Genomic DNA, 22228 nt, shown 5'->3' on the forward strand with positions numbered 1-22228 from the left:
TTTATAGAGAAATTGTGCTAATTAATTATTAAAGTATAATTATAATGGACTTTTTCTATCTATTTCTCAACATTTATGCAATACGTATAATATTTTTTTAGCCGATTGTTTTTATTCGTAACAGCATTACCAATAATAAAGATAAAACTAGGTACAACAAATGTATGTCCCAATTTAATCAGCACTGTTGTAAGTTATATAACAAATTAGTATGTTCAGAAATTATCAAACAATCACATTTAAAAATATTGCATTTTTTAAATTAATATATTTGAAGTGTGCTTGAAAACAATTGCAATAAAGTTCCGTAACTGAATTCAATTGAATCTGAATTTAATAAATAGAAGATATATATTCCTAATTTTATCTCTTATAACAAAATTGTAATATCTAACTATTGGTGTTTCAGTTTATATGGCGATTGGTCGGTTCCTACGCAGGAACCTTGTCAGCATAACTTTTCCTACTTTGGCTGCAACATTCATTTTGCTCGATTGGAACCATACTAGAAAGTGGAAAGCTCAACAAAAGAAATAAAATGGCTATTTTTGGTATTACTCCACGCTTCATTTGGTTTGGTGTTCCTCTTACTGGATTCTTCTTAGGAAAATACCTTGATGACCAGGAAACTCTTAGGATGACAAACTTCAGAGATAAATCTGCTCTATATGGCGGTAGAGTAAAGGAAGGTGATCCACCATCTTGGCCCTAAATCATGATTTTAAACAATTAAAGTGTAGAGGATTTTTTGTGTTTAATAAATTTAGTCTATGTACAGATTGTTTTATTGAAAATATTAATTTACATTCACGCTGTATATATTCAAGACAATTTACATTCTTCTTTTTTTTTCCAATCAAATTAATAACTTTTTAGAAATATATTGCAAAATACTGATTTAAAATCAATAGGCAAGTGCATGACATTTGTTTTATGAAAATAGATAAATAAAGTCATAATCTGCTTACTATTTTCCACCAGCACATTTTATTGCATAGCAGTTTATTAAGTCTGTTGAATTGATGGATAGAAAATATATGCCCTTTTATAAATAATTTGCATATAGGTAATACTTGACATAGCTATTACAACAATATATATTCAGTTTGTTTCTTCTTTCACATTGACACGTCAAGTCATTGCTGTCTTTGGTAACTGATTCTTCATGGAACATGGAAATATTAACAGACTATGCAGCTATTGAAATAAACTTGAACTTGAATGGAATGTCACTCAGTTCTTCAGCTTCATCTTCATCATTTATAAGATATGTTTCTCAAAAACAGGACCTAAGCCATTGGGTTGTAAACCCAAGGTGGCACAGGATTTAAAACTCTTAGTATTACTGGACAGACAATAAAGGTTTCTATAATACATATTTACACTTTTATTTGAGTTATATATATAGCTTAGGATAACTAACAACCGAATCATTGACAAATCTTAACGACAAGCAACCAACCAACACTTAGGATACTTACTTTGTAATTTCTTTAAATTAAATAGACAAGGGAACATACCTACATAGATATTACCTATACCTTGTATCTAATCTGAATCAGATACAAGGTATTAGATGTTTGAATATTAAGCTGTTTGATATTATGGGTACATATGTAATTTAAAAATTTTATAAGGTTAAGATTTTCAAAAGTTTATTGATAGATAAGAAAATTTGATTCGGACAATTGTAAAAATACATGAAATACCTATATATGTATATATAAAAATTGTATTTATCCTTATTATATGAAATATAAATTCCAATACTCAAATCTCATTTTAAAACATTTGTCCCTTCCCTGTTGCCTTTTCGCATGATGCATCCCTTCTAATACTTAGTTCTGAGGGTGGCTACATAAAAAAAAGTTTTGCATTATTTAAATAACTGAAGTTTATTAGCTATTTTTAAAAAGTAGACAGTGGTTTAATTAACTATTTGTATTTAAATAATAGTAATTAAATATTTTCAACACATCCTGAACTGATTAAAGGTTTTAAAGTAAGTTAAATATAAAGTATCACACTTTTTTAGAAATATCTAAGAAAATTTATTAATATTTCATACAACAGTTGTTATGTAGCCATTATTTTGAATAAAACAAACCTACTTTAATCTTTATTTCTAAAGAAATGATTTTGCTATCTAGAGATAATTATACCCTGTTTTTATTTGCTAACTATTAGTTGAGGCTATATGTTTTAACTGTTTAATTTTAGATACTTGTGATGAATTATATGAAAAAATCCAAAACTTATCTAAGATCGCATTTAAGTTCTTGGATCATTGGTTTCTACTTTCTTACATTGAATCAAACCCTTTTTTAATGTAACCTTTGACCTAACAACTATGTTAGGAATTTTTTATTTTTTTGAAAGTAAGTTGGGAAACTATGCCTCAATATTTATTATAATTTATAATTTGAACGAGTGTTGTCAGGTGTACGATTTGAGTCGTATTATGTTTAAATATTTCAGGGATGTACGGTCAATATATAAAATGTTTACGTGATTAATACGACTTTCTCCCATATGAAAAAACCGAAATACCAGTCAATCAAAGTGAAAACATCATTTTTTTCAAGTCTACCACCCACCATCAGCATCATTACTCGTCGGGGATTTCCCTTATATCCAACAAACTATTATTCGTCTAATTTTAGAGTCACCTATCTAATGATAATAAATATAAACTCCAGGTCTTAAAGTACATTTCTGATTAGGATAATTCAGAAATTATAGTTATAATGGCTGAAAACTGAAAAAAGATTATGTAAATCCATTGGAAATCCATCTATTTTTATACTGATAAGGAAAATGCTTGAAACAATGAACAATAAAACTATATGTCTTACTCTTGGTTGTTTGCTGAGAGAATAGTCTATTTGACTGGTTTTTAAAATGCATTTTATATTATTTAGTAGAGGTTAAGGAACCCAGTAAAAGTGTTTTTTTTTATATTCTAGTATATATTTGCTGAAAAATATCAAAATAAAAATTCCATATTTAAATAGCGCGCGAAAATGCTACTTTGACAATATGGCGTTGCAATGGGGTCGGTGACGTCACTTGCTCGTATTTTAATCTGTGGCACATATAATCCACATACAGTAGGCAAACGAGGTTAATAAACAAGCGACGTCATCATAAGCCCGACCAATCAGAAGCGTTTTGTGTCACGTGATAAACGTTTAAAAAAATGCATTTTTATTTATGGATTTTTGAATAAATTAATTATTATTTTCAACTTTCGTTGATAAATAACCATTTATAAACTCATAATATATGCTGATTATAATAATTGACACTTTATTTTTCGCATTGTCAAATAGCCTATTGCAAAAATGATGACAATGCTACAAGTATTTTTTAATGTACTTAAATTTTATATAAGGCGTGAAATACGACAATTTTATTACCCATCGTAGGATCATCAATTCAAGACGTCTAGCAACACAGTTGTGTTCATAAATTGGCTATTACGCAGTAAAATTAATCAATAACTTGGGACTTTTTATTTTTAGACAGAGCCCTCTACACCCGGTCCCGAGCTGGGTGTAGAGGGCTCCGTCTTATAGTTCATAGTTCACCGTTAAAGTTTTAGCTGAATGCTGTTTCAAGCTGAGACACATATCTAGATATCTCCTAGTACTAGCAAAGTAAGAATTATTATATTTTTTATAAATTAATATAAGTAATCTGAAATCGTTTTAAGGTTTTTAGTTTCCGTAAATTGAATTAAATTATCTGTAATTTGAGTGTTTTTTATTCTTTTTCAGATGGCAGATATAACACCACTTTTAAAGCGCGCAAAAAAATTAATGGATGCTAAAAATTACATCCAAGCCGAAAAATGTTCTAAAAAAATTTTAGAAATTAACCAACAAAATTACATAGCCTTAGTTTACCTTGGTATTATTCGAGGTGATTCGAATGAAGCTCTAGAATATTTGCAGAAAGCTATATCTTATGAACCAAAAAAACCATTGGCTTGGCAAAATTTGGCAAATTATTATGAAGGAAAACAAGGTTTACAATCAAAATTTACACTCTTACATATATATGATGAGATATTAAAATTGGAAATAGATAAGGAAATAGCCGAGGAAGTTATATCTAAAGTTGCAGAGATAGGATTTGCCCTCAAGGATTCCATGTCGCTTTGTATCCTCATAAATTACCTTTCTACAAAACCTAGACAGTACCTGTATAACTTCACTGAATTTCAGTTATTAGAGCTTTTGAACATTAATGTAGCACATGATGAAGAGCAATTATCAGTAATAACAAACAAGATCTCAGAAAATGTTATGAAAGATCCTACAAATAATTCACTTTGTATTTTATTAGGAAAAGTTATGCTACTGAATCGGAATTTTGTTCAAGCATTCGAACAATTGACAAAGTTGCCCTATTTTGCATCTAATGTTTTATTTCGTATGTGGCTTTGCCGATATATGTGCACAGTCTATGCACAATATGAGTCTTTCTGGGGAATTGATATAGAGAAGTACTATGATGATATAATACAAGGGAATGCAAACTCCAAGTACCCCCAACTATTAAATAGTATGATTTTATACAATAACAAAAAATATATTGATGCATATCTAGTTTGTAATCAACTTGTAGAATATGAAGAAGCTGGAGTAACTGAATCAATTTTCCTTATAAAATGTACATTCAAGACAAGGAATTGGGCTATATCTGAAGTACTTGCTAAAAAATTTCTATCATATGCAACAGATTTTAATATTACACTGGAATTAAATAAATTTCTATTTCTGGCTTTAGCACAACAAAAAAAATGGCCTGAAGCAATAACTGCAGCTAGAGATGTACCCCATGATGCACTACTTGTACATGAACAAGCAATGCTTGCAACCTGTTATATAGAAAACAAAGAAAACAATGAACATTTAATGAATATTCTACAACCAACGGCTTACTTTGTACAACTTAAAGCTCTAGCTCTAATGATAGATGGAAAATATGTGGAGTCGATTGACATGTTACAGAAAGATGCCGTGAACCCTGTTAATTTATTTTACATTGGTAAGTCATTCTGGCAGTTAAAGCAGTATGAAGTTGCATATTCACACTTCATGGAAGTAGTGGTGCTAGATCATAACTATGCTGATGCGTACTACTATATGGGAAAGTACTATGAAAAATTTAAGTTACAATTAGCAATGGCCAAAATATATTATGAAAAAGCTCACAAGCTGGACTACACAAACCCCAAAATTCTGAAATGTTTGAGTGATATTTATTTGAACTTGAATCTAAAGGAAGATAACTTTCTTTTATTAAGGAATGTTAATCATCTTGTCATAATTCTTCCATGGCTGCATTACCGTTTAGCAGTTTATTTTAAAGAAAGAGATGAATTGAAGTCTTCTATTATACATTTTGAATATGTTGTTGAATATGATAACAGTGACATACAATCTCTTGAATACTTAGCTGAAGCATACCAGTTGGATGAACGTATAAATTTGTCAATAGAATGTTACAATAAAATCATAGATTTCAATCATACTAGAGAGTCATACTGCCTTTCTAGGATTGTTCTTATGCAGATTTCAGCAAAACGTCATCACGACGCATATATAACATATCAAAAGATGATAGAATTGAAACCCAAATGTCCGAAAGTTCTAAAAGGAGCAATTGATTTTTATATGAAACTAGCAAAAATGTACACTCATGAAAATCAATATCATATTGCTAGAAATGTAGCACAAAAGTCTGTTAAATACTTAATTACTGCCATTAGTATTAGCAATGATGTACTTCTATGTTGGAAGATGTTAGCTAGTGCTATATTATTAATAGCAACACTACCTGGTGACCATTGCTATCTTCATATAAAATTCAATGAAAATGAAGAACTTGGTAATCTGGGTAGCATATTAATTAAAATGAACATGCTTAAACTGGGCTATTATTGCTTATGGCGCGGGCATTCTCTTCTACCGTCTCACTTAGAAAAGTACATTTGTCGAGAATTAGCATCAGAAATACACGAAGATGAGGTGTCTGTTCAATTTGGCAGACGTATGTATGCTGGTTTTGTAATTGAGTATCAAGAAGAAGTCGGCTACAGGTAGAAGAAACAGGAATCAAGTGTAAATTATTATTATAATATTTTTCCAACAGGATTAAAAAACAAATATTATGTTTCTATACTAATATTTAAGTTATTACCAAAGACTATTATAGTTTAAATATATTATAAGTAATTTTAAATAAAATGTATATTTTATGACTATTGTGCAATTCAAAACAAAAATGCTACTTAAATTAACTATAGAAAATACATTTACTGAATTTTTAAACAGCAATTGGCACACAAGATTATTATAGCAATTTTAGTAGAACTTATTACAATTTATCATAAATAAAATTTTAATATAATAAAAATGCTATTTACATATATATTTCAAAAAAAGAATATTGACAAAAGAAAAATATTGATGACAACTAGGATAACGGGTTTAATATAATAGTGAAGTAATGATTTTCCTACTAGCTATTTCAGTAGAAAAGGTTAGGTATATGTAATTCATCAATAATACAATTATTGTTTATCATATACGAGTAGTTAAATGTGTAAATCCTGGAAACTATGTAGACAAGTTTAATTTTATAATATATGTGTCTATGTATTTTAATCAAATAAATGTGTTGAACTCATGAAACTAATTTATTTAAATACCTAGCAATCAATAGGTGCTTTATAAAACGTTTTTCTAATTGTTATTGCTAACTCCTACTAGTTAAGTCAATTAAAAACAAAATATACTACGTACATTCATATACTCTTTATATGAAATCATTTTTTTACACAAAGGTATAGTAGTTGTTTCATTTTTGAGCTGAGCTCATGAAAATTTATGCTTTTTTCCTGGACAGAAGTAATTATAACATGAGATCCCTTAGTAATAGAACAAACAAAAAAACATAGACTAGGTATAGTACAGAATACATAACTACAAATAAAGTAATCTGAGGCATTTCTATAGTCCATTAAGCTCGAAGAATAATGATTAAGCTTCTTTGCTGCAAAAAGACCGGCATTGCCGTGGTGGTGTTGTGACTTATATAGTTTGAAGTTTCCTTTGCATTTTCTTGAGTATGTGTTTTTATACACTCAACCAAGCGCTTCAAAACGGTGAGGTGTATCGTATTCCTTATAATTGTTATTATACCAATAATTTTTAACAAATTTCGAAATAGACTATTTGACTGGTGTGAAAATCAATTTTATTTTATTTAGTAGAGGTTAAGGAGGTCTAGTACATATTCGCTGAAAGATATCAATATAAAAATTCCATATTTAAATAGCGCGCTAAAACGCTACTTTGACAATATGGCACTCCAATGGGGTCGGTGACGTCATTTGCCTGTATTTTAATCTGTGGCACATATAATCCAAATACAGTAGGCAAGCATCATAAGCCCGACCAATCAGGAGCGTTTTGTGTCACGCGACAAACATTTAAAAAAAAAACATTTTTATTTATGAATTTTTGAATAAATTAATTATTATTTTCAACTTTCGTAAGCAAATAACCATTTTTAAACTCATAATATATACTGGTTACAATAATTCACACTTTATTTTTCGCATTGTCAAATAGCCTATTACAGTGTATTGTTTATTGTCTATATATTCTGTGGATCGCTATTAGACTACTTTTATACACTGTGCAGATAGAGGTGCCACGCTATATGCCAATGCCAAAAATGAGTTTTTACTTTTTAGATACCTAATTACTTATTACAGTACATTACTCAACATTACTGAGAGCGTAGTGTATGTATGAATAAAAAAAATGTTAGAAACAGTTATAATTTCATAACTTAATTGTCTTATTTGTATATTCGAACATACCATATTTTAAATGCTATCAATAAAACGCCTTCCGACATTATCGGCATTAAAATTTCAGTCAAAAATACAATTGAGAAAAAATGGAGTTGTCGAAACGGAGCTTAATAAACAGTGTTCAACAAATTTTGTTAATTTGTGTAAAACATTATCACTATTGCACAACATAACGAATAAATCCAGACACCCAGTAAGTATGGGTCTAATTTTGACTTGTTAGGTAAATAATTCACTTTCTATTATAATATTTATTAAAATTGCGCAATAACATTTTAACTACGTTAGTTAAATGTAATTAAAAATTAATAAAGTGAAATATTAAACCATTATTTAGATACGTTAAAATTAATGCCTTAGTTTAAATGTTATGCAATCAAATTTTGATATTATTGTGTTATGATTCATATCTAGAATTCATTTTGTAAAATTTTAATGTACGTAGTTAAAGAAAATTAAACAATGGTATAAAATCAATTTTCACTCTTATAGAAATATCTATAAATCGATAGAGATTTTTTCATTATTAAAATTACACACAAAATATTATGTTTAATAATTAAATAAACAGTTTTAAATAGCTATGATATTAAAGAAACTAACACAAATATGTTTTTTTTATTACAGCAATTAAAACAGTTCAATGCAGAATTTAAAGCAGCCTCATCTTTACTAAGAAGATCAAATCTGCCCGACCTAAGCTCAATCATTAATAGCACAAGTTTTAGAAATCTTCATACAAGTTCATCTAATAACAACCAGGAAAATAAAAATGATAAGGTGCTCAGAATTTATAATAAATGTCTCAAGATTATTGAGATTTTTATTTTGTTAGGATGTTGTATATATATTGTCAAACATCTTTGTATAAATAATATAAATTAATTTTTGTTTTTTTTTTTTTAAAGGACCAGAAAAAAAAGGAAAATGAGAATGCTAATATACCATCACTTGTAATGAAAGCATTATTTTGGATGCTAACAACATTCACACTTATAATTCTAAGTTCATTCCTTGTGCCTGGAGATAATACACAAAATGAGGTAAAACTAAATCATTTACAGATATTTTGTGTGCATGTTAAGTCTAAATTTTTTTTAAATTGATAACTTAATTTATGTGATTCGCGGCAGAGACGTATGTTTAACTAGGGCCACCCGAGCTTTGCAATTAATTGATAAAGAGAATTATATGATATAAATATAGGTAATTTATCTGTTTAAGCACTCGCATATAATGTAGCTTGTGAATTTTTTTTAGACTTTGATATTAAGTTTTCACTATTACCCCCTACATACAAACAAACAATTTTAACCTTTTTATATAATATTAGTATAGATATAAATTAAATTTCAAAGTTTGCATTACTGCTATGTTTTGTTTTTATTTTATTCTAATTAGATGGCAAACGAGATGTAAGATTACTCATTTACCTATTAAATAAACATATATTTTTATTATTACATCAAAAGTTTGGCTATGCAATATATTTAACCCAACTAAGCTAATAAATATTGACAATGTTTTTTGCCTATATGTAATTGTTTGATGCAACACACACACATCTGCGTGTGTGTTCTCAACCACATCTTTTATACTTGCATAGTTATGAATGTTTTTTATCTATACCTATCATATTTTATAAGTCAAAAATATATAGAACATCAGTTGGATGAGAAGTTTTATTGGGAATCCAGATTAAGATAAACAAAATGTTTTTCTTTAAGTTAGTTATTGATTTGGCTATTTATTCTTATATTTGTTCTTTTTAATATGCTTAATAAAAGCTATATAGGTTCTTTTTATTAAAATTAATTTTCATAATACTTGATAATATATTTATTATAGAGGACTTGAACTATGTTACTGCCATTTGCGAAATTATTTTTTACTATTTTTCATGAATTGTCAGATATTGTTTGTGATTTGTAATTATTACTTATTTGCAATGCCTTCTTACTTGTATCCCAAGATCTGTGTGAGGATCACATATATTGAATAGATCAAATTGGCAAACCTTATAAAAATTAGAAATTTGCAAAGTTTTTATAAATTAATTAGGGAATTTATTCATTAATTGCACTTTCATTTGTTCAAGTTATTTGTTAAGATGTTAAAAAAAATGGTTTAGAGCAACCATGTTATCCAGATATCCAGATGTCTTAAATATAAATCAACAATAAAATTAGATCAGAATATTCCATTTGTGATATTTGTATTGTAGTCATTCATTTCTCATGAGCTTTAAGTCTTTGGCTGCGACCGCTTCTGCTAAAAGTTAAATATCATATTGAATAAACAGTACTCGCTTGAAATGAAAGAAATATAATTTAAGACTTAAGTTAGCCAAGTTTAATATGTTATACAGTCTGTGTGCTAATTTAATATTTAATAATCCTTGGAACAAAAGCGATGTTTTATATAAATTATAAAGAAATAATATAAATTACTTTAAAAAAAAAGTATAAAATTTCATTTACTGTGGTGATGATAAAATTTTAAGCAAAGGCGATTTATTTATTTTTTTTGCATTTTATTTGTCTTGCAGTTAATTTGTAAATTTATAAGCTTGTTTTAAAATGTATATTTGTTCCGTTCAGCTCATACGGTACGTGTCATGGAACGAGTTTGTCTATTCAATGTTATCAAAAGGTGAAGTGGAAGAAATAATAGTTCGACCAGACTTAGAAATTGTCACCATAATCCTATATGAAGGTGCAGTTATTAAAGGAAAGAAGGTATGGAAACTATATATTATTTAATCTACATAAATAGTATATTAAGATATTATTTAATCTGGGTGTAGTCCACTTCTATGCTTACCTAGTAAAAAGTATACATTTGTTTATGGTTATTTTAAAAATAAACAAATTGTTTCAAATTGTAGGGTATTAGTGTATTGCAAATTTTTCGGTTTTATTCTTTGTAACATTATCCTGCAGGATTGATAATTACTATTACTTAAAATAAACAATACACATTATATTTTCGGTTTCGTAGGGACCCGGTATGGTGATTAAAAATGCAAATTAATGAAAAAAATAACATAATTCAATTACATATGTATTTTTTCATTATCATTTTAGACAACACACCGGGTCTATCACATGAACGTCGGCAACATACATCGCTTCGAAGAGAAACTGCGTGAGACTGAACAAAGTATTGGCGTTAAAGAAGGTAAGAAATAAAACATTCTTATTATAAAAAATAACTTACAACAGGTCAATATAAGAGTTCTTACGAATATACATTTCGTATGATGATTATAAAAATGTGATTTTGCTAATTGTACTAGGAAAATATTTTCCTCTTATAATCCAATACTTTTAATATTCATGGATGTGCATCCATGCTTAAATTGGGCCGAGTTGGCACCATCAGGATAAAATATATTCCCTATGAGGCCCTCGACAGGATAAAATTTTAAATAAATACTATCATTCAAAAATAAATATTATTAGAAAAGTAAGTATAATACTAGTATATTGTATAATGAATAAATAACATCATTATTCAAATCGGGAATATTCAGTAGAGCATACTTTTAGTGGACTTCTTTCATTTAACTCAGTGTGCGTGTGACTACATAGATACTCTGAGCGTAGCCATAGAACTCACCCTCTAGCAGCTTATACTGCACACTTGTGTTGTAATGATTTCAAAAAGGATTGGGTCAGGGTATCTTTCATTAACTATCTATATTACATTTGACATCTCAAGGAAACTTAAAGAACAGAACAGAGAGAGCTGCAATATATTTTAAATCTACTGGATACCGGTGTTTTCGAAACTCACTTAGTAGAACTCATGATATTATCTATATATATATATATATATAATATATAACCCTATCAATATAATTCTCAGCAATAAGTTGAAGATCGTATCAAGTAAAGTAAATTATAAGAAGAACAATGGGACTGATAATAGTCTCGTAATTGAATAGAGAAATAAAAAATACTTATTCTCTTATACAGGTGTTCGCGTAATTTACGATAGAAACGGCAGCGTTGCTGGTAAAATTTTCACTACACTGCTGATCGCGGCTGTCATATTATCATTCTTGTATTCTACGAAGACAATGAAGATGAATATTAATATAGGCGGATTTGTAAGTAATAACGGTATTTACTATCATACCATGTACATATTACATAAAATGATAAATATTTACATGGTTAGCTGTATAATCTTGATATATGTAAAAAGAGGTTAATCTTATTGGAGGAACTATTCCTAGAAAGAAAAAAAATTATGATAGGTACATCCTTACTTAGGTATTTTTGATGAAAACTTTTTGCATACTAATCATATACTTAAGTAAAAATATGAGTAACAGGTTTTAAAGAATGAAAGAGGTTTTTGTTGCCGTGATATTTTTGAAATTTCAAAACCATTTCTTTTAAAAACGATTTCCTAGCTGTAGTAAGGGTTCTTGTCCAGGTCTGTCTCGGCATTGCTAATTATTATTTCGATATTAGTTTATAATATCATACTTATTTTTTTGTTTGCGATTATTTACTAACATTATTTTCATATATGCCTAATTTGCAGAGCCAGTTGAGACGTGCGAAGTTTACCCTCGTGGATTCGATGAGTGGGCAAGGCAAAGGAGTGAAGTTTGAGGATGTAGCTGGTCTAAAGGAAGCTAAGATTGAGGTTATGGAGTTTGTGGACTATTTGAAGCGACCCGAGCATTACAAGAGTCTTGGGGCCAAGGTAAGCAATTGGCAATCTTATACAAGTCTTATACTAAGAAAAAATGTATCTATTAAAAAGAATGTAATAATTAATCTTTCTTATTGTATCTGTGATACATAAATATTTTATATAACATTTTATTTTAGATTAAATTTCATATAAATAAAATAGACAAAATTGCAAATGTAATTAACTGCAGTGATAAAATATTTAATTACTCTTTGATTTATTTGTTTTAGAACCTTTTCGTTTCATACATGTAATATGTAACCGGCATAAATTGACTTTCATTTTGTAGGTACCAAGAGGAGCTCTACTACTTGGACCACCGGGCTGTGGTAAAACATTGCTAGCTAAGGCAGTGGCCACTGAATCTAATGTACCGTTCCTTTCTATGAATGGTTCAGAATTCATTGAAATGATTGGTGGACTTGGTGCAGCAAGAGTCAGGTAAATCGTCTAGTTAAATTTAAACAATTAAAATGCGGCGGATGACACTTTGGCATTTCTCGAAGATTTTTAAAAGACCAATTGGGAACATTTTGTTTGTCCATCGTCCCTAAGAAGTATCATTTTGTTTTTCATAAAAAATTTCAACTAGAATGGTCAAAGAATGATTCCACACACTTTGAAATGATTCGGGGTCCAAACAGTGGGTGTTATTTCTACTGCAGCTTGAAATTTAAAACTAAAATGTTATTTTATTTCTATTTAAGAAATCCTGAATGCATAAGTTTTTTAAAGTAATTACTAATTAAAGTAACTTTTAATCAATAGTTTTATCAATCAATATTTTTATATCTTATCTATAATTCTTCAACAGGCTCCACCTGATGGTCAGTGGTCACCGCGTTCCTTAGACATTAAATAAGAAATATTAACCATCCCTTACATCTTCATAAACCTTGGAAGCTACAATGTTATCTTTTTTATGCCTGTTACACTGGCTCACTCATATTTAAAATTGGTAAACTCACCAGTGTTGTTGTTTCGCAGTAGAATATCTAATGATTGGGTGGTAATTATTATAATAATAAATACAATTACAATACCAAATTTTTAGGTATACCGTTATTCTGCCCGTGCGAAGCCATATTAATATATATATAAATATTAATAATACTTATTTTGTAGGGACTTATTCAAAGAGGCAAGTGCCCGTGCTCCTTGCATCATCTACATTGACGAGATGGATGCAGTTGGTAGAGCTCGGTCTACTGGCGCTTCGTCGTTTGGCCCGGGTGGTGGGGAGGGAGAACAGACTCTGAATCAACTTCTAGTGGAGATGGATGGCATGAAGAGCCGTGAAGGAGTCGTTGTATTGGCTTCTACGAATCGTGCCGATGTTCTTGATAAGGTATTTTCAATTTCGATCCCGAGATCAGAGATCTTTGCCCAACGTATCAGAGTTTGAATTTTAGTGTTTTAGTGATTTCTGATTCAATTCTGGCTTTATAAGAGACGGTGTGTTAATATTCACTAGAGAAAAATATCTCTACTAAAAACAACTTTACTAAATACCATCAGCGCTGTATAGATCCTTTATTTACTCAAAAAAACGCGTCCTAGCAACATTTTTTTTTAATAATCTTAAATTACGATCTAATTTATTTTTTATTGCTGTTTACTCTAAGTCGTTTCTCATGGTACACTCGATCATGTTAATGCACGCCGATTAATTTAACGTTTCCCATTCTTGAATAAGTTTAAAACTATCGATCTAAATAAGAAACCTTGTGCAGTGGCTGAACCTGTATCTACGTTAAGGGTTGATGTAGAATTTATAAAAGACATTAAATTTTCCTCTGCAGGCCTTGCTTCGTCCCGGTCGTTTCGACAGGCACATACTCATCGACCTACCGACTCTACAAGAACGAGAGGAAATATTCGACAGGCATCTAAAGAACATCGTTTTGGAGAAATTACCGCCATACTATGTTAAACGGTAATATATATTTTTTTTATGTATCTATGATGTTATAAAAAGTAACAACTGCTGAGGTGAGGTTTCCTTTTGCTTTTGAGGAGGTTTGGAGCTTATTCTACCACGCATACACATATGGCATAATTTTACGAAATTAGACATGCTGTCTTTTACCGCCGAGGATGCGAAGTATTATAAGTACATAAAAATTCAGTGGTGCTATCCTGGTATTAAAGGTTGTTACAGGCAGGCACCATTGAATTTTCATGTGCTTAATTCATCTCGTGCTCGGCGGTGAAGGAAAACATCGTGAGGAAACCTGCATGTGTCTAATTTCAACGAAATTCTGCCACATGTGTATTCCGCCAACCCGCATTGGAGCAGCGTGGTGGTATATGCTCCAAACCTTCTCCTAAAAGGGAGAGGAGGCCTTTAGCCCAGCAGTGGGAAAATTTACAGGCTGCTAATGCTAATGCTAATGCTAAAAAACGTTACTTTTTACTTTTATACGAGGTCGAGAACCTTGGATATAATTCATGGCTTACATTTGGTTTGGTGTCATTCGTGTAAATCAACTTCTCTCGATATTTTTTTCATAATAACTACAGTATTACTTTATTCAATTACAGGCTGGCCTATTTGACGCCCGGCTTCAGTGGTGCGGATATAGCAAACGTATGCAATGAAGCGGCACTTCATGCGGCGAGATATAAACAGAACATCGTCAAAGCGGCCGACCTGGAATACGCTGTCGAACGAGTTGTCGGTAAGTTGGAAATATATATTCCAGTGTATGAGAATTAACATGACAATTGCTACATGATGGTGAGTTCGTTGATTCTCGTCTTCATTATATCGCGCTACCTAATTGGCTTATATTCCAATTTTCTTTATGTAATCAGCAAGGCCCTTCTTATCCCATTCCGGGGTCGACGAGATTATAGTTCCCTCGTGGACGACCGTTTGACAAACTTTACCTAACATTGCAAAAAATGGTTTACTACATCTAAATTCCTTCCCCTTACCAAAATTAATTTAAATATAAGCCTCATCTTTAAGTTGGTATAGCCAACAAATTATGTTAATGATAAACATCTATAAAATTTAAAAATATCAATATCTTTAACAATTAAATAATTTTATAACAGAGAGCTGAATTACCCTTACTTAATAATCCTCTCTGAACCGCTTATCATTGAGTTTACTGTACTACACGTGCCTTAATTAAAAGAAAGACCTTCTGTGCTCAGTTTTTTTAATGTAATGGTTCTTCGTTATTAGCTTTTATCAAGAAGGTAAATCCAAATAAAAAAACACTTGACATCGAATAATCTTATACATTCGTTATAGATTTGCAAAAAATGACGTTTAGTACAGCGACGAAGCTGTTTTCGAAAATTGGAAGTAAATTAAAGTCGATATTAGTTGTTTAGTCGAATAGTGTTGTATTATAAAAAAAGAGATATTAGTCAAGAATTATTAATAGTGCCCAATATAGATGAGATGTTAAAAAATCGGATGATATACGTAAGTCAAAGGTTTGTTTATCGTTATTCCTTCTTTGATTGGAATGAGCTATGAATATCATGAAACTCAGTACGAGGTGCGAATATCATTATAGAAATATCATGTCAAAATATCAACTCCGTCAGCCAGTTAGTAAAAACATGTAATTTTATATTGTGTGATCCTCCTCTGTAATTTTTTCTTATGAAATAAATTATCAGGTGGGACGGAAAAACGTAGCCACGCGATGTCACCAGCGGAGAAGAAGATAGTGGCATACCATGAGTCCGGCCACGCTCTAGTTGGATGGCTGCTTGAACACACGGACGCACTCCTGAAGGTCACGATAGTACCCCGGACTAATAAAGCGCTCGGGTTCGCTCAATACACCACCTCCGATCAAAAGTTGTATTCGAAGGAAGAGGTAAGAATTAAAATCAGTATTATTTATTCATTAGTTTTTGAAACGAGTTCAAACAAACATACGGTAATCGACGATTGTGAAATTATAGCTTACTTTTTGTGGTGTGTTGGTTACTTTATTGGATAGGTTGTTCCAATTAAGTGTGAAAAATGAATTTCACTCCTAATAAAATTAAATACGAGATTTTTACTTATTGTGAATTTAGCATTAAATCTTTTATTTTTCAAATATCATAAACTCATATGTAAAATCAAAATAGGTAAAAAATATCATTGAACTTGATTTGCAATAATCCAGCTGAGTTAAAAAACGTATGAGACAGTAAAAAGTATATTCTATATATTAAAAAAAAGAATAAATAAAAAATGGTGTACGACCGGCGAAGATATTGATCTATATTTAAAATACACACAATTAATTCACTTTATTTGGTTTTCCCATCCTTATTCCACGATTATTACTTCAGTTAAGACCTATTCAATAAAAAAAAACTACCAAAAACGATTCACAACCAGTGAACCAGACCCAGTCACAACAGTGTAAACATATTTGGATAAGAAAATTGTAAGTTATTAGTTTATCATACTGTGCATTCTTGTAGCTCTTTGACCGCATGTGTATGGCGCTGGGAGGACGGGCGGCCGAAGCCATCACTTTCAACTCTATAACTACGGGCGCACAGAACGACCTAGAGAAAGTCACGAAAATCGCCTATGCCCAGGTAATATCATTATTAAGTAATATTTAGAGCATGCATAATTGATAATTAGAATAGAAACTTTGTTACTTTAGAAATTAATTTATTTATTATAATTTAATTCAAATAATAATAGAATAAACCATTTTTAAACCCATACAGCAAAACTTAAAATATTCTTCACTTCAACATAACTGTTCCAATTTGAAGGATGGCTAAGAGGCTAAGTGAGCCAGTGTAACTATGGCATATGGTGGATTGAACATTGCCAATGTAAGGAATGGTTAAAATTTCATACATTGTCTAGGAGTGGTGGTGAGCACTTAGCATCAATTGGTCCATATGCCCGTCCGCCACCTATTCTATATAAAAAAGAACCTCTTTTATGACATATTTTATGTGCCTCGCAGCAAAGAGAGTACCGAACCTTTCTTACTCAATCTACTATGTTACCGAGTAACTGACAATGACTAAAGACAGGGTGCTTAAAATATAAGCATAAGATCTCCATTGCTGTGTATAGTATATACTATTTGTGATATTCATTTTTTTATTCTTTCTTCATAGAAATACAATTTATTTATGGTGATAATGTATACAATTGTTTTGTTTCCAGGTGCGTGTCTTCGGAATGTCTCCAAGCGTAGGTTTGGTTTCGTTCCCGGACCTGAAGGATCGGGAGAAGAGTCCTTTCAGTAGAGCTCTGAAAAATCTTATTGATATGGAATCGAAGAAACTAATCGCAAAAGCTTATTATAGAACCGAAGAAGTGCTGAGGCAAAACAAAGACAAACTTAAAATGGTAAGATTTTTAACTTATATATACAATATAGTATCTTTGACATGCATTATCAATATCTTCTATAATAGTTTTATTATAGAAGATATTGATAATGCATGTTATGTTTATCAAAAGAATGAAGGATTTTGGTTGATATTTATGTATTTAAATATATTTTAATATTACTCTTTACAAAAAGTATTAATCATCTTATTTTTTTTAGCAATTTTAATGTATCTCATGTGTTAATACACAGTTTGAATTTAATAATTGTTTACAGCTTGCCGAAGAGTTGATAAAGAAGGAGACGCTTAACTTCAAGGATGTTGAACGTATCCTGGGCCCTCCACCGTATCCGAGGAAGAAATTCATCGATCCCATTGAATTTGAGAATAACTTGAGGAGTATGGAAAATTCAGCAAAGGCTGATGACAGTGGACCGGTTGGGGCACCTTCAGCGAAACCGAACCCCCAACCCGAAATGTAGATTTTTATTGTTGTTTTGTTTGTAAGAATACTAATCTTATATCGAATATAGAATGAGAAATTATTAAGGATTTTTAGTTCTACACCTGCTTTTGTTTGCATTTGAAATTAAATTCTGTGCTAGTAGCTGATATTATAAATGGCGCACTATTAAAAAAAGCTTATTGCTCTTTTACCATTTCCAAATAAGAAAAAATATTTTACTTTATATTTTATTATATTTGAAATTATTATTGTTTTACAAAGATAATATTTAAAATGATGTTTGGTATTTATAGTAGTTGAACTAAATAGAAATAAAAGGTTAAAAAACGTATTTTTTTTACTTATGTTATGGTCAAGTCTTTTCTAAGCTTCTCATACCATATGTAGATTTTTGTTCTAAGTGACATATCACTACATGGTATAGAACAAAGTCGCTTCCCGCTGTCTGTCTGTCCTGATGTATGCTTATATTTTTAAAACTACTGATTTGAGTCATCTTTAATAGACTGGTGCCTTGTTTACGTTTAAAGAAAATTATTTTTATTACAAGTAATTAGGATAACCACGGGCATCGATTTGTATTTGATATCAAAGAAAATATAATATATCTGCTTTAAATAAAAAATAAAAATAAAATTAGCATACATTTACATATATTTTTTTTACAATTCGGTCTAACATGTTAGTGCTAGATTATTTGGTTGATTGATATGTTTATTTTCTAAACTTGTTAAAATAATAAGGATGGAAAGTGAATAATGTCAATAATGTTATGTAATACGTAAACATTTTTCTATATAATTTATAAAAGGCTAGGATTAAGTTTACAGAATACCGCGTGTAATGGAGAATTTAGTAACGGACAGACTCACGTTGTACTATCTCGTCTCGTGTAACATAATTAGTGAGTGTTCATTTAATTAACTTTGACCTTTTGCAAATCAAAACCACCACTTGTAATTGAAGAATATACCTACGTAATTCGGAATGCCGTTACAATTTTATTTCTATGAAACTATGAGGGTTTTTATAATTTTACAAATAAAATGAATCTTCGTGTAAGGACTTTTATTGATTATTAAAGGTTTAATATCATTAAAAAACAATTGGGGTCTTAGAAATCACTTCGTGGCTCACTCGTGAAATGTTGAAAATGGATGCGCTATAGGCCTTTAAATGTTATTATTATTATAGCTAATGTCGCCCAGGCGCCACACGCCACACGTGATGGTTAAATAATGAACCAATGGTGAGGTACCCCAGAAGGTATCTTAACAATCTTTTTGGAGAGGAGAGGCCGCCGGATTGCATCCGGGTGCCAGATAAGTAATTGCTTGTGGAGCACTGTAGTGGCAGAGAGGGACGGTATATATAAAAAATAAATGACGAATATCAATCGTCAAATCGTGTAAAAATTAATTGCAAGATACATACGACTCAACGACAAAAAAAATTAAATAGTACAAAAACTGACATCATCAGATTTCAGTAAAACTATGCGCCAAGTACCCTAGAAATTATGAAGTTTTCGTTTGGTTTACATTGGTATTAATAAAAGTACCTAATAACATGAAATCACAAAGAACAGTAAGTTGGTTTTAATTTTTCATTTAGTATATTTAAAACTAATTGCAATTTATTTATAAAAAAATAATTTAAAATAGATATAAAGAACATAAATTACGGCCGGCAATGGCAATACTAATATTATAAAATAACGTAAATGAAAACAAAAAATAGTTTTTTTTTTCATTATTATTAAATCATTTTTTTATTTTGTAGTTCAACGTGGGAATAGTTATTGAAAATTATCTGATTTGTTCACAAAAACTTGATGTATATAAAATAGGATGGTAATAAAAAGGTAAACAACAATTATAATTTTTGAAATTATGACAATACTAATATTCTATTCCAAAAATAAGAGAAAAAAACACAATGTAGCTGAGTTATTAGCAAACAGATTGAAATACGTAAACCTAAGGTTTGTTTATCTTTTTTCCTACGTCCATTGGAATAGGCTATATATTATTACACGAAACAAGCGTAACCTGTGTTAGTAGGGTTAATAATTCTAACAGATATTTAAGTCCTAAGCATTACTTTCCAAATTGTAGTGGATTTTGCTATTCAATGATCAAGTGTAATACTTCTAAATTTAAATAAAGATATTGATGTAAAAATATTATTACGAATTATTACTCAATATAAATACTAATATCAAAGAGGTAAAATTTGTTTGTTTGGGTAATTGGGTAATCTCCGGCCTTATGATCAAATTCTAAAAAATATTTCACTATTAAAAAGCTACATTAGTCCTTAGTGTTACGGCGTAAAAGTTATATTTCCATCATATCGTTTTCTTTTTTTAATTTCACTCGTGAGAAGCCGGGCCAATACATTTTATTTAGCGAGTAGAAAAATCTACACGATACAAGTATTTTTTTAACACGTGACATTGGCAGAATATTTTGCGCTCAATGTCAGAAAAACAAAAAAAAAATGAAACAACAATATTGGGGAAATAATTTTATTCACATTCAAGAAAGACACGGAAAATACACCGATTGTCGAAAATATTATATAAGTGGGTATATCAAGAAGGTACACATTAATATTACTACTAAGAAACTACATAGTTGTGTACATTGATAAAGATTAAACATACCTAACAACACAGGTCTACTTCCAATAGTATATCAAATTAATAGCAGTCTTCGAATGTAAAACATTATAAGTCGATCGTAGTACATCTTTACCAAATATTATAAATAGATAAAATGCTGTTAGTAAAATTTAAATTCGTAATAGTATATAATATAAAGGTACGCCTGTGTTTCAGATGGTCCTGGAAAGTTAACGAAATCATAATGAAGTTTAGAAAAATACAAAATAAATGAAATAAATAAAACGAAAAAAAAAAGAAAAATAAAACATTTATTTTCAAAAGCAACGTAGTTACGACGTGTTTTCGCTCGTTGCTGTAACTCGAGGCGACGCCGTCGTCTCGCGGTTACGAAATACATAATAAATCCTACCAAACGCCTAACCTGTGTCCAATTAGACATACCTTACTCTAGATCGATAACTTACGTAAAACTGCACACCGTTCCGTCTTAGTCTTTACTATAACAAGACACACTTAGAAAGAGATGTACAAAGTTTATCAATTAACCTATGCTACCAGCGCGAACAATTGTACTTGAGAAAATTAAACTTAAAATTAACTTAAGTAAAAATTAAATTAGAATTGCCTCTCATAAATTTGTGCACCTCAAGTGAACTGAAAATACCACCGTCTTTGTGCCCATTTAACATCTACACAAAATGTTAAAATGATATGCTAGAATATATTTACCTAAATAAGCGAAATAAAATGTACATTCTGCCTTTGACAATTAGAACACATATGAAACGTTTTACAAGGCTCAAGAAACTTAAAGTAATAGTTTTGACAAGAACTATATTAAACAGACTATCATAAGTTTAAGAAAAATTGTAATTAATTCGGAGGTTACCAAAAGTATGTTATATCATCGATCATTAAACGTCTGTTCGAAAAACCCGGGAACGAGTCCCCGTGAGACGTTATATTTTGAAAAATAATTTTAGCTTTAGTGTAATTTTGCAGGTGATTAGCGAAACACATATTTTCTCTTTCTTACATCATTGATTGATATTTGAAAGAAGAGGACGCAACGGTATTTTATTAATCACCTCCTAAACAACATTTACAAGTAAAGCCGTATTATATTTTCCTCATAAGACGTCATCTATTTAATACTTTTGTTTGGTTTGGTAATCAGACTATCCGAATACCTGGATCA

At 30.1% G+C, this 22228-nt stretch overlaps 2 protein-coding genes across 2 annotated transcripts; both read left to right on the forward strand.

Annotated features, from left to right (window-relative positions):
• The first annotated feature begins 3544 nt into the window (after nt 1–3544).
• Nucleotides 3545–7821, forward strand: LOC125075810. The gene is made up of 3 exons (XM_047687581.1): nt 3545–3659; nt 3780–5161; nt 7815–7821. Exons 2-3 carry the CDS (start codon nt 3780–3782, stop codon nt 7819–7821), a joined length of 1389 nt encoding a protein of 462 aa, XP_047543537.1. The 5' UTR covers nt 3545–3659.
• Nucleotides 7764–18480, forward strand: LOC125075809 (paraplegin). Its single transcript, XM_047687580.1, has 15 exons — nt 7764–8087; nt 8522–8674; nt 8803–8937; nt 10495–10632; nt 10981–11074; nt 11875–12008; nt 12452–12616; nt 12897–13048; nt 13733–13955; nt 14410–14543; nt 15152–15288; nt 16250–16452; nt 17054–17173; nt 17766–17951; nt 18211–18480. The coding sequence occupies exons 1-15, from the start codon at nt 7911–7913 to the stop codon at nt 18415–18417; spliced, it is 2358 nt and encodes a 785-aa protein (XP_047543536.1). The 5' UTR covers nt 7764–7910; the 3' UTR covers nt 18418–18480.
• The last annotated feature ends 3748 nt before the right edge of the window (nt 18481–22228 follow it).

This window comes from Vanessa atalanta, chromosome Z, assembly GCF_905147765.1.
Source record: "Vanessa atalanta chromosome Z, ilVanAtal1.2, whole genome shotgun sequence".
NCBI classification, from domain to species: Eukaryota; Metazoa; Arthropoda; class Insecta; order Lepidoptera; family Nymphalidae; genus Vanessa; species Vanessa atalanta.

What these genes read in the sequence shown, in the direction of transcription:
- LOC125075810 (XM_047687581.1), top strand. Translation starts at nt 3,780, where the DNA reads ATGGCAGATATAACACCACTTTTAAAGCGCGCAAAAAAATTAATGGAT.
- LOC125075809 (XM_047687580.1), top strand. Translation starts at nt 7,911, where the DNA reads ATGCTATCAATAAAACGCCTTCCGACATTATCGGCATTAAAATTTCAG. An exon ending in CGAATAAATCCAGACACCCA is followed by an intron (nt 8,088 to 8,521) that starts GTAAGTATGGGT and finishes TTTTTATTACAG; the next exon opens with CAATTAAAACAGTTCAATGC. An exon ending in CGAAAATCGCCTATGCCCAG is followed by an intron (nt 17,174 to 17,765) that starts GTAATATCATTA and finishes TTTTGTTTCCAG; the next exon opens with GTGCGTGTCTTCGGAATGTC.